General features: G+C 30.5%; 1 protein-coding gene across 1 annotated transcript in view; it reads left to right on the top strand.

The window, feature by feature from the left end:
- The first annotated feature begins 694 nt into the window (after window positions 1–694).
- The window catches only part of LOC113395112 (uncharacterized), a 37,654-nt gene continuing 20,318 nt past the window's right edge, over window positions 695–18,030 (top strand). The window contains exons 1-19 of the mRNA XM_064215849.1: window positions 695–709; window positions 1,125–1,291; window positions 2,258–2,327; window positions 3,295–3,426; window positions 5,354–5,564; window positions 5,780–5,958; window positions 7,228–7,305; window positions 7,932–8,039; window positions 10,154–10,295; window positions 10,967–11,109; window positions 11,648–11,818; window positions 12,699–12,926; window positions 13,035–13,136; window positions 13,691–13,852; window positions 14,386–14,487; window positions 15,197–15,288; window positions 15,401–15,518; window positions 16,095–16,214; window positions 17,834–17,932. Of these exons, the coding sequence (XP_064071919.1) occupies window positions 695–709; window positions 1,125–1,291; window positions 2,258–2,327; window positions 3,295–3,426; window positions 5,354–5,564; window positions 5,780–5,958; window positions 7,228–7,305; window positions 7,932–8,039; window positions 10,154–10,295; window positions 10,967–11,109; window positions 11,648–11,818; window positions 12,699–12,926; window positions 13,035–13,136; window positions 13,691–13,852; window positions 14,386–14,487; window positions 15,197–15,288; window positions 15,401–15,518; window positions 16,095–16,214; window positions 17,834–17,932 (2,439 nt within the window). The remainder of the gene's footprint in view (window positions 710–1,124; window positions 1,292–2,257; window positions 2,328–3,294; window positions 3,427–5,353; window positions 5,565–5,779; window positions 5,959–7,227; window positions 7,306–7,931; window positions 8,040–10,153; window positions 10,296–10,966; window positions 11,110–11,647; window positions 11,819–12,698; window positions 12,927–13,034; window positions 13,137–13,690; window positions 13,853–14,385; window positions 14,488–15,196; window positions 15,289–15,400; window positions 15,519–16,094; window positions 16,215–17,833; window positions 17,933–18,030) is intronic.

The following is an 18,030-nucleotide window of genomic DNA, read 5'->3' as shown; positions in this document are numbered from 1 at the left end:
ACGCCAAAACTATTGTACCAATTTAAATGAAATTTGGTACATAAATAGTCTAGAGCCTGAGAAAGGATATAGGCTACTTTTTATTTGGAAATGGAAAATGGAAAAATGCTGTTCAGGGTTGAAAAGAGGGATGAAAGGTTGCAAGTTGTTGAAAGTATTGTCATTTTTAGAACTAGAAGCATTCAACTTACATTTTAGGCTGTACACTTATAAACTAACATATCATGACACCCACGAAATTCTACCCCTAAAGGGGTGAAATAGGGGTTGAACGTTTGTATGGAAGTCCGTAACTTTTTAAGTTAAAAACATAAAACTTTATTTTTGGGATACTGATTAAAAAGGAGTAAATACTTATTTAAGTGTTTCTGCATATTTTACCCCTACGGGGGTGAAATAAGGGTTGAAAGTTTGTATAGAAATCTGTCATTTTTGAAGTTAGCAGCATGAAACTTTATTTATGGGCTACTGATTAAAAATGAGTAGATACGTATTTAAGCGTTTCTTGATATTTTACGCCTAAAGGGGAAAAGTAGGGGTTGTCATTTCGTACTAACCTGTAGTTAGTCTGGAAGTCCGTCATTTTGAAGTTAGAAGCATGAAATTTTATTTTTGGGCTACCGATTAAAAATGTGTTGATTCGCATTTAAACGTTCCTGGATATTCTACTCTAAGGGCTGAAATACACACCGATATGGTATACAAAGAGGTATTACATTAACGTAATATTTTAAGTATTTTTTGTAAATATATTCATATTCTACGCAGGCAAAGCCACGGGTAACAGCTAGTATCTATATAAGTGTGAAAAAAGTAATTTATTCTGAAATGAGTATAGACTTTTAAAACAATTTTCTGGCAAAGTATATAAGGCTCATTCAAATATGACGGGGTTTTGATATCTTTGGTCGTTTACACGTCTCTTATTACGGACAGGATTTGCATGTACGCGTTATGAACTCAATGACGAATGTGAACCAAATATTAAACTTTTCATTTCCGAATTCGTTCGATTAATAAGGAATAAAGATTTGATAAAAACCATTTTTTTCTCAATATATATCAATACAACGCTTCTATTTTAATATATAAATGCAATCTCTATGTAAATAATGTAACTTTAGATGCAGAATTCGCGTAAAAAACTGTACGTAATCGAGCATATAATATTGGTTGTTTTGGTGTTGCACTGTGGGACATGTCTCTGGTACTATTTGCACCAATCAAATCCTATGGAGGAGTGGTATTCATTGGGATTTTATATGAGCAGCAAAAAGATAAAATTCGACAGGTAACTTCCATTTTTAATCTTTTAATTCTTGACCATGTTGAGCTTAAAACAGTAAACGTTTACCTATTTAGAAAGATTTTTTTTTGAAAAATTGCCTTTATGTATAGATTTCATAAAAACTTTAAAATGTATAATATAATAAAAAAAAAAAATCAAATATTTTTACTTATAATGACTTAAATAAAAATAGAGAAAATAGCCTTACCCGACTAACACCGAAATTAAAAATAATTACAAAACTTAAAAAAATACATACAAAAATAACTTTTACTATTTATACTGTAACAAGCAAAACCGTCGGCCGCCGTCTCCCATGTATACCCTGTTCAAAGTAACCTTGATCTTTTTGACAGACGGGCTAGTGATGAGAAACAGAAAATATAACATATATAACAGTCGATGGAACGCTGGAATGCGTAATTCAAATTATTTTTTTTTACTTATTTTTCTAAAGAGTTATACCAGCTAAAGATACTCCCGTTCGTAACAATAACTTAACAATGATCTTTAATAAGGATTTTTGTAATCGATATTTGCAGCAGTTACTGCCTGTTATTCGTCCCTACCGTCCGACCGATGTAACATTGTACAAGCGTCTATTATTTTCAGTGTTTCTATTTAAATTTTACTTTGAAGCAATAATATATAAAAGAAAAAGTCTCAAAATTTTCGGATAAAGCTTGAATCTTTAGGAACTTTTGTATTATATGTATTTCTTTAAATATTTTTACAATTTTTAAAATCATTAAATTAAGAAAATAATATGTACGTCATTGCAAAGTTATGTCGATCAGAAAAACTAACATCTGTCAAAAAGATCAAGCTATCTTGTACAGGGTATATATGCTAAAAAAAATATCCGAAACGTGCTTCATTTCTGCTATATATTTTATAGTACTGATTGTTGTTAGTTATTCAATTTAAATTATGCTATAACATTAATTCGTAATTTTTTTGGTTTTGCAGTTATATCTCATGTTGGTACTACAGCTCAGGCCGTTTCTTCAACTGCATATTTGGTGATAGCTTTCCACTGGTAAATAAATTTTATAATAAATTTTACTATAATAAAGACATTTAATAGATTAATGTTTTAGATTTTTTTTTTAATGTGAAGTGCGTCTCCTCTTGACACATTTGTCTTATCTGGTTTGAATATACAGAAGGCACCGTGCTTAATGCAAGCATTCCAAATATTCATCTATAAAACGACTGAGGATTTATTAAAATAAATCATCCTTCTACTAGTGTCAAACAAATTGGTCAAGTTATCTCTTTAATAATCGGGATATATGTTTTTTATTCCCTTTTAATGATTATATCCCAATAGACTTCAATCATATGTATAAAATTCGATTATATATAATAAATAATATGGCATATTTAATTATTTTTATCAAAATGCTAGCACGAGGCAATAATATGTGGTAGTTGAAAATAATCATATAAAATGTCAGGATATACACGCTTAAGTTAGTTGTTAATAATAACATTGTGTTTACATTAGGCCCACTCGCATTATACTTAAAGTATATCTTTGTTAAATATTGAAACATTGCACCAGTTCATTTGTTGTTATATTTTTTATCGACATGGAAAAAGTACCACAAACCAACAAAGTGTACTAAGTTTTAGGCCACTGGATTATGTAAAGACAGCCTTCGACGCTGCAACGTAAGTACTTTGAGTGTGCAAGTGAGCTTAATGTAAGCGCGGTACAAGAAAATACAACGTAACAGATCTTAAATGTACTAATATTTAATGACTTCGTCGCTGAAAAAAAAATGGAGATTCTTCTGAAATTATGCTTTCATAAGGACTGGGTAATACACATGACTGCCAGAATTATATCTACATCACATAGACTTCCTCGCAATGTTTTCCTTCTCAGTCGAGGATATTATTTTAAACAAATTAAGCATGTATTAATTATGTGCACTTCTCTGAATTTCAAGCTTTTGATCTTCGTTGAATATGCACTTGTTATACTGTTACCTTTTCAGCAAAGTCATGAAAAATGGTTGACATCATTTCTGATGGTTTTTGGGTGCGTTTTCATGCGTTATCGCTTTATCGGAGGTCTCACTTGGGAACTTGTTTTGGAAAACAGTCGATGGTCTACTTTTGTTGAACAGGTATACTGTTAAATTATTTTACGTAACATTAATTTAATTTTAACTCAGTGGAGCTCTGGTTTAAATCTGCAATCTTCGGTTTGAAAATACTAGATGATTCTAGAACACGTTTTACAGACTAGATATTGTTTTATCTCGGCTACAGATGTTTTTTTTCTATAACATAATTTTGCACTGTAAGTAAGACTTATTTACATAAGAATTATTAACATTAAGTCCTTAAATATATACAAATATGAATAATTATAATAATTATAATAATAATAAGTTAAATAATTATTAAAATAGTTACAAATTAAGATCGGAATTTTGATTTTAATTTAAACATTATTTTTAATTTTGTGTTAGAAATTTGTTCAAGTCCGTCTTGGTTACCTTTCCAATGTTACTTTATGAAACTTTAAGTGTTTGCGAAAATCAAGTACACAATTAAAACTGTTGCAAAAGAAAATATTCTTAATTTAATAAATTTATATAAAAAAATACAAATATGTTATAATTTATTTCATAAAAGTATCACTTGATTAACTCGTTTGTATAAAAAACTAACGACTTCTCTTAAATAAGCTGTAATCGGGTGTTTAGTTAAGCAGTTATTTCTCTCTTTCAGTCACGATTAATTTGACATTGGAAAGAAGGAGACAAAAATATTGTTTAACTAATCATTCATTAATGACAATTTATAAGTAAAGCCATAAATGTATAGAATTGACACAAGTATTTAATATAACACGCCGTATGAAATTACTTTACTTTGAATCAAATCGAATGCGTTTATAAGCACTTCGTCCTTTTTATGGTATGAGTTTTGTATTAGCTTTTATCGGTAACAAAAATATTCCCACTGCGCAAATTCAACACGTTCCTCGCTTGAATCTGGTATTTGTTGTTTTTGTAAAATTGCGTCGATATTTTTTTACATTCCGATTAACATAATTAAATTTTTAATAAATTAATTTTTAATAAATAAAAATTAAAGTTATAATAAATAGAGTTTATTAAATACGGATATCTCGATTTATATACAAGCATGCATTCAATTATATAATACGTTATTAATAAATTATATTGTTTATAATTAAAAATGTTTTTTTTTATTACATTATAAACAGCCTGTAAATTTCCCCCTGCTGGGCTAAGGCCTCCTCTCCCTTCGAGGAGAAGGTATGGAGCATATTACACCACGCTGCTCCAATGCTAGTTGGTGGAATACACATGTGGCAGAATTTCGTTGAAATTAGACACATGAAGGTTTCCTCACGATGTTTTCCTTCACCGCCGAGCACGAGATGAATTATAAACACAAATTAAGCATATGAAACTTCAGTGGTGCTTGCCTGGGTTTGAACCCGAAATCATCGGTTAAGATGCACGTGTTCTAACCACTGGGCCATCTCGGCTCAGGTTTGCAATGAAAATTAGCAGCTGTTATTGGAAAACAGCAACATTATTTGTACTCAGCATAAAATTGAAATAGCATAAACCTCTTAGAATTTAAAAAATAAAAATTTAATTATTTTTCACGTGTTAATTCATTTTCTAATAATATTATGCATTTAGATTTTTTCTCTTTTTCTCATTATGTACGCATAATGTGGGCTATAAAATTTTATATAATATTTTTCTCGTAATATAATCAAAGCGCATCATAAAAATAACAGCTTAACTCGCCCACTGCGTAACAAGGTAAGAGCCTCGTACAATGTCCGCGCTATTTTTAAAAAAGCCATCGTATTCCCTGCTTTTTATCATTATTAAATTCAACCAAAAATAATTATTTAAAAGAAAATAAGTTTAAATATATTATTCGGTTGTATTTCAGTTTTTTTTAAAAAGTTATTTTTTACCAAAATAATTAAAAACCAAAATATAATTATTCAAACGGATTCATTTATTATTAATATTAATAAAGGATTTTGTTATATAGTATCATCATGTGATCGACTTCCTTAAATTCCGCGGGGCACCTTCATGGCTGGTAGAACAGGCAATGTTGTATAAACAGCAACTTTGGAAGATGAAAGATGGAATTCTGACGACTCCTCATCTACAAAAACTTCCTGTACCGTTGAGGATGGAGCTCATTTTCGATATTAATGTCGGACACTTTCATGACTCCTTGTTATTAAGAGACATGGGTAATCATTTCCTTCCTATCAAAAAATATTGATTCAAAAAATATAAAAACATTATAAATAGATAGATATATAGACCTGTAAAGGAATAATTATTCTAATGGATGAGTTCATAACTTGACTCGATATAGAAGATGACTTAATAAGAGTTAACAAGATTGGAAAGGACTGTATCATGTAACCAATTAATCCACTCAAATAATAAACTTAATCAATAGATGAATCGTTCATGCGTCACATTTCATTGTTGATGAAACACGAACTGTATCTTGCGGGACAGTGTGTGTGGAACCAGGACGTGGTGAAGAATGGTATCATTTTCATCAAATGCGGCGTGCTGGAGATGTTGTCTGATGAAGATGATGAAAGTCCGATGATTGCGTTCAAAGAGGGAACCGTGAGTTTATTTATTACTAGCTTTGCCCGCGACTTCGTGCGCGATTGAATTTATTAAGAAGGCGTGACTTTATTATTATTTTACATATAATTTTAAAATAAAAGTTACTCCTTATTACATCAGCTATCAGCCAGTGAAAGTCCCGTCAAAATCGGTCCATCCGTTCCAAAGATTAGCCGGAACAAACAGACAGACAGACAGACAAAAATTGTAAAAAATGTTATTTAGGTATATGTACCGTGTATACATACATATGCATTTAGTAAAACGCGGTTATTTTAATATTACAAACAGACACTCCAATTTTATTATATGTATGGATGTCTATAACCTTTCGATCGATTAATTGTATTGCTGCGTAGAAAGTTGACTCACGTTGAAAATTCATACAACTTTCTCTGAACTAAATTTTGACTCTTAATCGATTTTCCGTTGCACAATTAAGAATAAATTAATTAAGAAACAGAAAAGAAATACAAAACCTATACTTACTGCTATGACTGCATCGATGGTCTAGTGACTTTCTGTGGATTTCTTGCAAAATAAAAATAATATGTAAAGTAAATCTCCATGAGACGTTATACAAACATAAACTTAAACTCAAACTCAAATTCCTTTGTTCAATATAGAAGTATTACACTTACTTATCGAAATTCAAATTAAACACGACCACCGGTTTGGAAAAGGAAACACCTGAGTAGAACCGGCGAAAGAATCTCAGCGGGTTTTGTTTTTTTTTAAACTAATTAAATACATATATTGAATGTTGTTTACACCTTTAAAGACGTATCAATTTGTATTACCCAACAGATATTAATTTTAAGTGCTTAGTGATAAGTTGATGGTGTAACTTTTCCAATAAATAAACAATAAATAAATGAATAGAATAAAATAACCAGGAGGCGATCGTTTCATTCCCAAGGTGTGCTATTAATCGTAAACTCACTTATTGTATAATAACCTTTCGCAAACAAGCGTTCCTTAACATTTGTTTCAATTTGGCAACAGAAACATTTTGAACGTTTTCTAGGATCCTGTTGTAGAACCGTATACATTGCACCACAAAAAGTTACTGACTCTTTGCAGTCGAGTAACAGGAGTAACAAGTTTGTGTTTGTTCCTTGTACCAATGCTATGAGAATCACATTTTCTCACATATTTTTCCGTACTCATACAAAACATTACAGAATATATATTGAGAAGCAATAGTTAATATCTTGATATATTTAAATTTATACCTTAATGATTTTTAAATGTATAATATTTCAGGTATTAGGAGAAATAAGTTTATTTTATTCAATACCATCAAAAGTGACTGTAAAGGCGGCGACATATGTCGAACTGCAGGTATGTATATTAAATAAACATTTTTTTATTGTAAAGGATAAGTGGGCGGACGTGCTAATTGGTCATGTACTGCTAAATAGTCACCAACACCCATAGACATTGGCATTCTAAAAAAACTATCCCTTACATCGCCAATGCGTTAACAACCTTACGACTTAAGATGTTATGTCCCTCGAGTCTGTAGTTAGATTGACTCACTGATTCTTGAAACTGGAACACAACAGTAGTAAGTATTACTGTATTGCCGTAGAATATCTGATGAGTGTTTGGTACCCAGACGAGATTGTACAAAGGGCTACCAGTTTATATTGACTAATTAAATAGTGTTATGATCATTTATGTATTTATGATATGTTTTTTTATTATATATTTCTGGCATACACGTTAATGGCACTTATGGAATTGTAATGCGCTTAAGGCATTTAATGTAACTAAGAAACCATATATTTTATTTAAATGAACGCTACTAAGCTTCTTTCAAAGGCTTTGAAGATTTAAAACGAATACATAACATTAAAGGGAATGCTAATTTTTACATACACCGATGAGCTGCGTATATAAAAGTCAAAAAGTACACGTTATAAATGTAAAAAGGTACAAAATATTTGTTAATTCTACATTTGCAGGTATTAAAGAGGACAGACTTTATTCGGGCACTAACAGAATTTCCGTACACGCTCCGACAAATTCGGGAAAAAGTTGAAACAAGAATTAAAAGATCGAAATCGAAGCAGGTAATCATTACATAGTATAAAACAAAGTCGCTTACCACTGTCTGTCCCTGTGTATGCTTAGATTTTTAAAATTACACAACGGATTTATTGCGGTTTTTTTTAATAGGCAGATTGATTCAAGCGGTAGGTTTATATTATGTATAAACATGCACAATGTAGTAGAGAAACTGATAATTTTAGAGGTATCTAAAGTGATGTCAAAATAATGTTCTACGGTTCACCTTAAAAAGGTCTTTAAAAAAATCCCCAATGATATATGGTAATCTCTCTTAGGGTTAGCCCACAATAACCATTTTTTATCCTTTACTTTTTACGAAAAATAATGGCTTATTTTCGAATCGATTTTAAGCAAGACAGCATTAATTCATATCCAATTAAGTACCTTAAATACATTGTGTATTTAATATAGATCAATATGGTCCTTTACAGCATGTAATTTAAATGAATATTTTCGAAGATATTACAGATTTAAAACGCAGGGATATGGACAGGGGACGCAAACGTGAACGTTATTAGACATCCTGTAGTATATTTAGTATCAGCAATGCACCCGTGCGAAGCCGGGGCGGGTCGCTAGTTACTTAATAAAATATATTATACTACTTATCACCCACGGCTACGCTCGCGTTTTAAGGGTTGGTCGGTCAGGTGTAGACATAAAAAAGTAAATTGTGTCCTTGCTTCGAGTTCAAACATGCTATATGGCAAACTGCATTGAATTCGGTTCCAAGGTTTAGCCGTAAAAGAGCAACAAAGAAACAGACAGACAGTGTTACTTTTGCAATTATAAGATTAGTTAATACGTGACGTGTTATAGTTAGAATACGTGAATCTTAGACAATTGCAAATTTGCATTTCTAAACGTCCATGTTTCCGTTTACAATTCATGTCGTCCTCGGCGGTGAAGAAAAACATCGTGAGGAAACCTACATGTGCCGGTTGAAATACCTGGCAGATATTTGTATAAAATATACATGAATTTATATGTTGGCATGGCTGAAATACTGTTTAGTATCTATTTAAAGTAGATATAGATGGTTGAATAAATTTAATGCATTCGCGAAAACTATCCACGATGCTTAATGTCAGTTAAAGTCGAGTGTAACTTGTGCAATCGATCTTGTTCGAAACGTTTTTGTCCATTGCTCAGAAACGAACTATCACTTAATTTTAGATTGTAAATAAATCGAAATTTCTAAAAATATTTTAAAGCGAAAATGTTTTAATGAAATTATCAAATATATAATTTAAATAAAACAATCTAATCAATTACCAATTATGAAAAATATGATAATAATTATATGTAATGTGTAACTTGAATTCCTAACGAATCAGTTTCAATAGGTTAGTATGAGGCAGACTGGTTAGTAACAAATCAAAATCAAGTAAATGTACAATAAATAAATACCGTATAATAATTATTCTATTTCGTAAAATGTATATAAGAATATTTCAAAATACCAAAGTGTAATATGAAATTTTCGCGTTGTTTAATATCAGCTCGAGTAGACGTAAGGCTGACGTTAGTCTCCAGTCAGCTCTCGAGACGTCTCAAAACAATATGAAACTTACGTTTATGAAGTTGGACCGAGATGGCGAAGCGGATAGGGCACGAGATTTCAAACGAAGGTCGCGGGTTCAATTTAGATAAGACCATTGATTTTTTTATGAAATTTTTATCATATTTTATCTCGTTTTTACTGTTTAGGGAAATCATTTAAATATATTCAGGCGATAAAAATGTTGCCATATTAAAAGCTATTAATTAGTTTGGTGATTGAAGAGAACGCTTCAGTAAGTGGACGTTTTTGTCCCTTTTAGTCTAATGTCTAGCTTAAAAAGCTGCAGAAGTTGGGTTCAAAACGGTTCTGGCAAAAAGATGCTTGTTTATCAGTCAAGAAAATTGACGGCCGTTCTCTTCCTTTCGCCTGGTCTTCCTTCAATCGGCTCGAATTTCTGTCACTTCGAATCATAAGAGTCAGATAATAGAATGTCAATATTATATTCTATTATACGGAGACGGCTATTCTGTGAGATTGTTCAATGAAGCTTTCACTAGGACGACATTATTTTTACTACAATTATCTCATAGTTTACAATGTTTTTGTTTTCAGATCGCTATCACTAAATATGATACAAACGATTCGAGATTGATCAGAATACGCTACCGACCAATGATTTTACTTAAAGATCATTTAAGTGGAGTCGAAGAAGAAGACCCTACTTTTGTAGATGATTCACACATGTATTACAAAGGTAACAGCTGCGTTGGTTTAGTATCTGCCTTAAAATACTGTAGAGCCTGAGGTTCCAGGTTCAAATTCCGGAATTTTAAAATACAAATTAAGAAAGGTTCCGAAGACAATAATAAGGATCTAAACTGATATAAACGTGAGAGATTTGTTTCAATATCATGACCACATAGTCTGGTATTTAAGAGAAATTAGGTTAAAATATTTCATTTTAATTAAGATTATTTGATAGAATATACTATTAGTATTATTCAGAAAAGTCTAAACTTAAATATATATTTTTTTAAATATATTGTATGGTGCAATACAATAAAAAATACTTATAAAATAATTGTTATTTAATTAATTTACAACAAATATTTTAATCTTTAATTGTTATAAAGCATTATATTTGATTATAATTTGTGTTAAAGATGAAAAGGCCATTCTATACAGCGCAGCTTTAAGCATGAATAAGTGGCTATCTACATTTTCACTTTTAGACACAATATTATTGTAAAATCAATCGGAAAATTATAAAAATAAACAAAAAGTGATTAAAGCCACTTCGAATAATAATTTAAGTAAATATTCACGAAGTAATAATTTTCAAAGTTGATTTACGCTTCGTTAATTTGCAGGTCAACAACACTTTATATTAACTACGTTTTAAGACTTCATTTTGATTTTTTATAGATGAAAATAATAAGAAACAGCGGAAATTTACTACTGACTACTTGGAATTATACCATATATCTAGTCATGTTACTACGGTAGATAAACCTCGAATTTGTCTCCGCTCGAATTTTCCCTGGATTCTGGAACCGAATACTGATTTTGTACGTAGAAAAAAATAAATTAATGATTATAAGGTTATACAAATTTAGAGAACATTTTTAAAGCAAAGTTTTTGCTATCGTATATTCTTGGTTACTGGCTTCAGCTGAGACGGTTCACTTGTTAGATCACGTGGATTTGAATCGAAGGTCATTGGCTAAAATTCACGGGTTCAAAACAAACACCACTATTTTTTATTTCATCGCCTGATAAACGAAAGAGGCGTATTCACCAAACAGAATTTCGCCTGATCTTCAAAATCTCCTTAAGAGGTGAGGAGGTTCTTGTCTAATAGTGGGACATTTACTGAAATTTAGTGGGATACCTATTATATTGATATAACCCAGTGTTTCCACTATTAAATAATATGAAGATTCAAATTCAAAGTTGACCGCAGTTGCTGTAGTGTAGAATGTCTAATCGTCATACTGAATAGGCACACAATTTTTATTCTTTACAATAAATAGATGGAAAATATTAATTGAATATGATTTCATGAAACAGTATAGAATATTTCTAGGTCTTTATATTTATTTCCAGACGAATATGTTCGATATAACTCACTTTTTGTTGGTGCTATTCGTCTGTATAATGTGCCCCCACTGGACCGATTCCTTGCAGTCCGACTGGGAGCGGGTCGTGAACACAATCGTGATTGCTGGCTTGTTGCTCAATATTTATATTCAACTCACTACCGCCGTCGTTGAGAAAGTGAGTTACTGTGCTTCTCTAGCTTTTGAAATATTGTAAATAGATTTATATATATTTTAAGTGAAAAAAAAATACAATTTTTTTTTTTGTTAAATTTTAAGACTAATTTAATTTATGTTCACCTAATTCTTTAAATTTTAAGTGTATTGGAACATACAATACGTTCTGTTTTTTTTTTAAATCTTCTACAATTTATTTGTGGGCACAAAATCTCGGTATTCTTGGTGTGTAATGATTGTTTTTTTTTTTATTTAAGTTACATAAAAAGATTTACATGTTTACTTTAAATTTAAAAACAACCATCCTCCAGCTATACCTATTACTTACAAAAATCAACATTTAACTTTCGTAATTGTTCTTTGTTTACTTGGTAGCGCGTTCAATTTCGCCTGGTAAGTAAGCAACAATACTTAATATTGTTTTGTTCCGGTTTGAAGGGTGAGTGAGCCAGGTTAACTATAGGCACAAATGACAAAACAAGTTAGACTCCAATGTTGGCGGCACATAGGTTACATAAGATATGTTAAAAATTTCATATTCGCCAATGTCTATGGACACTGGTAACCACATCAAGTAACTAATTTCCCGGTATGCCTACTTATCATCAAAATAAAATAATAATAATATTATGAACTAAAATTTTCTTATGATATTAACTACTGCGTATTATAATATGATAATAAATACTGTCAATGGTGACCACTTACCACAGGGTGGCGCATTTGCAATTCCAACTACCTAACTAAGACCTTAAAAAAATCTAACTATATTTATCACAAAGTTTTTCAAACTTAAATATTAAACCAAATCACATTTCATTTTTAACATGCAAATTAATCTCCATTATATTCATGATAAATTGAGGTAATTTAAATTTCAGAATGTGAGAAAGGAAACAGTCAGAGAGATAGCCGAGGAGAAAATGTCCACTGTTGGTTTTTATCTTGATGTTCTTTCAGTCTTTCCTATGTATATATTTACTGATACATTAGACCCTAGCGGGGAATCGATTGCTTCTCAAATAGCCGTCGTGTTCCCGATTTTACAAGTATGGCACATATGGGACTACTTAGAGAAATGGCAGAAGAACTTTAATACGAACGCTAAGGTGAAATAGTATTATGTATATGATCAATAATGAAATGCAAACGAAAAGATTTATTTACGTTTACGTTGATATTTATGTGAAAAGTAATGGTTATGGTATGTTTTTCAGTTTTTATGTCTGATGAAGTATTTTTTACTGTTCATCATATTCTGCTACTGGTCAGGGTGTCTTTTGTTCCTCTTCGCCTGTCCAAAAAACCTTTGTAGAGAAGTATAAATTTAATTTCATTTTATTGGTAAAATAAGTTATCAGTCGGATAAATGGAACTACTGCTATATGAGAATATAAGTGGTCACCAATGCCCTTCGACATTATTGTAACCATTTTTTAAAGCCAACGCACTAGTATAAACCAAGGCAACTAAGATGTTATTTTGTTCCTTTAATTGTACTGGCTTACACATTTTTCTTACATTACCATAGCTGTTGGCAAAGACTCCGTGACGACGGAATCTTAACTGAACATTTTTTATGAAACCTGGGAAAATATAACATTTTTTTTATTTGTTAGTTCGACGGTGAAAGAAATATGCACGTCTCGTATGATATTCTGCAATGTACGTTAATGAAGGTGCATTGGAACAGCTTGGTCGAATATTTTTCAAACCTTATCTGCAAAATAAGTCTTCAACTCAGCAGTGAGACACCAACGTCAGCTGCCTAGCCCACATTTAAAAAAACCCCTATAAAAGAAAACACATTCCTGCAGACGTCAATCCGTAACCAAAATAATACCTTGAATCGCTAATTATACAACAATTTTAGAATACATGGATGGGCTTACTGATTTATTGGGAGACAAAGATTTTCGTCAGAAACAACGCGAAACACGAAACACCTGTATCTTCAGCCCTTTCGTTTGGAACATCTGTTTTCACTGGAAGTGGGGCTTCAGATATTTCGCCAGGGTTGGAGGATTTAGGCTTGGTATAAATTATTTATTATTACATACATACTTAATACTAAAATATTGTAGCTTTGATATGTTCAAAAATATATGAAATATCGAGATTAATGATTATTAAAAGATTTTATAGTTCGCAAGGGTGCAAGCTATTCATAACAAAATTACATATTATAATATAAATGTATATTATACTCTATATCATTCATCTTTCTTAAATATGGATCAATATTTTTTTTTAATTGGCTCAATAGTTTCGGACATAACCCCTCAAATAATATAAAACAACAAAATCTACCTCTTTATATTATATTATTAGTATAATTGAATATTAATAGATAAATATTTATAAAATAATAATATAATATATTAATAAAATAAATATACTATTGTTATTTTACATACCATAAACATTACGTACATAATATTTTTAAATCAATAAGTTCAATTATAACAAAGCATCACCGAGTATTATATTTTCGCCAGTAGTTTTCATTGTTTCTAAAGGATGCTTGTAAATTCCTCTTTTAAATAATTAACTTTGTTTCTGCCCTAGGTTATAGTTTTAATAGTACTGGGCACGTATTTGTCATGTTTCTATATTGCAAATATATGTTCCATCTACGTTTTATCAACACAAAGGAGATTAAAGTTTAAGGTAATTCATAGTCGTTTTTAACATTTACTCGTAAAACTTGATAACATTTTTTAAACATTTTATGATATCTAGAAAGAGCATGACGCAAACTATCGAATAATTTTGATCTAGTATTTTTTGTCTATACACGTATAATATATAGAGTAAATCAGTATGTTTGTATGGACGCACTAAGCGAAAGTCCAACTTGAACAATATTTTTGCGTTGAATAGTTCATTTATTAAGAAAGTTATGTAACACTACGCCACGACCAACGGGAGCGAAGTAGTTACGTTTTCAAGGGACTGAACACTTCCGGCGTAGCTAGCGTGATATCGAATTACAAATATGAAAAGAGACATTTTTAAGTGTATATATGACATGTATGTCGTTTGTACTACAAGAAGGCAACGCTAGTATAAACGCCCGATCATTCTTCGTATTTAACATCATCAGCTCGGGACATAGTCATTACAAGAACTAAATATTTTGGCGATAAACAGTATAGTGCAGCGGTACGAGGCATCATGTTACTATAATCACGAATCTCCTGACTAGACTATTCTAAAGAAATGTTAAAAATTTGGTTATATTCGAACTAATTAAAATTTACGAGTGTAATTTCCCAAACGAAAATTCCAGAAATAAGTAGCAAATATGTTTTTTAGAAAACATTTAATAATTTGTCAAATGTTTGTATAGTTTTACAATGAAATGAAGTCGTTGCAGGAATCAATGAGGGAGCTGTTTTATTTCCTCTCCGTAAACTACGTTAGCGGTAAAATCAAGGCGCGAGTGAAAAAATTCTTTTGCGTGCAATGGTGAGCATTATTATTTATAGTTAAACCTGTTCATTTATTATATTATAATAAGATATTGCTATTCATTTACATATTTTTGGAGATATGATATTTATATTCTTTGTTTAAAAAGGTACTACAACAGTGCAGTTCTTAATGAAGAAATATTTAAAGATATGTCGAGTAACATTCAACAGGAAATCTTATCATTAGAGACGATTGAAAAACTTTTATGTTGTCCGGTTTTCCAAGTATGTTTTATCAGATTAATTTAAGATTTAAGAAATTATTATGAACTCTCAATTTTAAAAGATTTTTTCGCATTTATTCAATAAGAATTCAAAATTATTCATTATTCAAAATTCATTTTATTACTTAATAAAATCATATTTCTGCAATTTAACCAATGAACTTCCATTGGCTTAATCCAGGTCCGGCTATGTAACTTAAAGTATATAAAAAAAAGCTATTATTTTTTAATATCTGAGAATTGCATTTAGCCATTTATGTTATCTTAGATTTTTTTATAGGAAATGCTTTATTCTAAAAATGCGATATTAACAGACAACAATGCAAAACTTATGACACACGTGGCTTGTATCAAGTTTCCCCTACAGAAACAAAGATAATGAGTCCAAATCCAGATGAGCATAAGTTTTTATTTAAGTGCCTGCAACTTTGGTTTGTCTATGTTTATGTGGATTATCTCCAAACAGAATAAAAAAAAATTAGATACAAATCTACTTAAGGATAATATAAACGAAACATTTTCTCTGGATATGATCTGATAGACGATTATATTGAGAAATAATATAACATTAATACAGAATTGCAGTCGAGATTTCCTTCAGACGGTTGCGTCTAATGCCAAGACAATAGTTTTACCCGACAATGAGATCGTCCAACATGCGGGCGACATCGGACGAGATATGTACATTTTGAAAAAGGTTAGGATAATTACTATTTCAGAATATAATTCAATGTTGTCTATTTAAAAGAAAAAAGATCAAAATCTTTCCAACTTCACAAAGTTCTTTTTCATCCTTCCTGGAATACGGTATTCATTTCTTAAATATTCCATAGTTATTTTTAACTTGGTATATTAAGAAATTTAAAACTCATGTCAAAATACAATTGATAGTTAAGGTATAATCTGTACAAGATTACATTAAAGATAAAAAAGTAGATTCAGTATTTGTTGATTTATTGGCAGGATATACATATATAAATTAAATCGTGGTTTACTCTCATACTTTGTAATATAAATGATGGAAAAGATACTTTTTTACAATTACATTGGCGTATTTTTTGCCGGTTCTTCTCGGTAGAATGTACTTTCCAAACAGATTGTAGCACAGTAGTACATTTAATTCTAGACTGTAACATGACGATTGAAATGTGCTTTTATGAGCCTATTTGAATAAAGAATATTTAGATCTAGATTTTGATTTTGAATCAATATGATTTATATACCAACATAATATAACTAAGTGTTTTCGAAATACATTAATCTTAATAAATTACATTGTCAATTTAGGTTATGTACAGCTGATATGGCTTCTATACGTTCATGTAAATCAGATACTAATGTATTATGTTACTGTTAGTTAGGCTTTGCTCTCCACCAAAGTGCGCTCTTTTTTTATCATTTTACCTGTTCGTATATGTCCCACATATGAAATGATTTATTAGATTGTGCTTATAATTCATCTCGTGCTCGGCGGTGAAGGAAAACATCGTGAGGAAACCTGCATGTGTCTAATTTGAACGAAATTCTGCCACATGTGTATTCCACCAACCCGCATTGGAGAAGCGTGGTGGAATTTGCTCCAAACCTTCTTCTCAAAGGGAGAGGAAGCCTTAGCCCAGCAGTGGGATATTTACAGGCTGCTAATGTAAAAATGTAATGTAATATGTGGGACAATCTTGCAATTAAATTTTAAACAAATTTCAACAAACCGATTGATCTCTGCGTACATTTAAAGTGTTATTAACAGTATACTATTGTGTATTAAATAATATTATTTTTTAAATATATCATATATATACACAAGAGTATAGAACATTTTAAAAGAAACGGTGAAAATTATTGTATAAACACGAGAAGGAGAGCAAACTAATAACACCTAGTTTCCGACATCCCAAAGTTAATACAACCTTTTAGGTGCACGGTATTCGTTTCTGTAATAAGATTCCACAGTTATTTTTAACTTGGCCTCATAAAAAAATTAAAACCTATGTCAAAAAAATACATTTAATACAATACAATACAATACATATACAATACCAGGTTATATTTCTGATCAAAAAGCTTAGCATTTTTTTTATTTCTAGGCAGGATATTTATAAATTTAAGTATACTTGTTGAAGTACTCTGTAATTAAAATGATGGAAAAATCTGATCTGAGATTCTGATGATCCAGTCAATAAAATTGTTATTGCTAAATATAATATAAAAAATGTATCGATTTATGACATAAAGAAATCCTTATAAATTTGATTAGATTTCATATTGATTAAGGTTTTATAAATTAATTGCTATAACTAACTATCATCTAATTTAAAGGGTCATTGCAATAAACTAAATCATAATGGAAAAATTGAATGTTCGATCGGACCTAACAGTAGTATTGGAACGGTGGAAATGTTGTATGGACTTCCAAAGGTAAGGCTTGATATAAAAGTAATATATATTTCTTTATTATATATAAAATACAATTCTCTTTTTCTTATTAAACATAGGAATTCACATCGCCTATTTAA

The sequence above is a fragment of the Vanessa tameamea genome, chromosome 9, assembly GCF_037043105.1.
Source record: "Vanessa tameamea isolate UH-Manoa-2023 chromosome 9, ilVanTame1 primary haplotype, whole genome shotgun sequence".
In the NCBI taxonomy this organism is placed as follows: Eukaryota; Metazoa; Arthropoda; class Insecta; order Lepidoptera; family Nymphalidae; genus Vanessa; species Vanessa tameamea.
The sequence above is the reverse complement of the archived record's forward strand: the minus strand, read 5'-3'. Positions and strand labels throughout refer to the sequence as shown.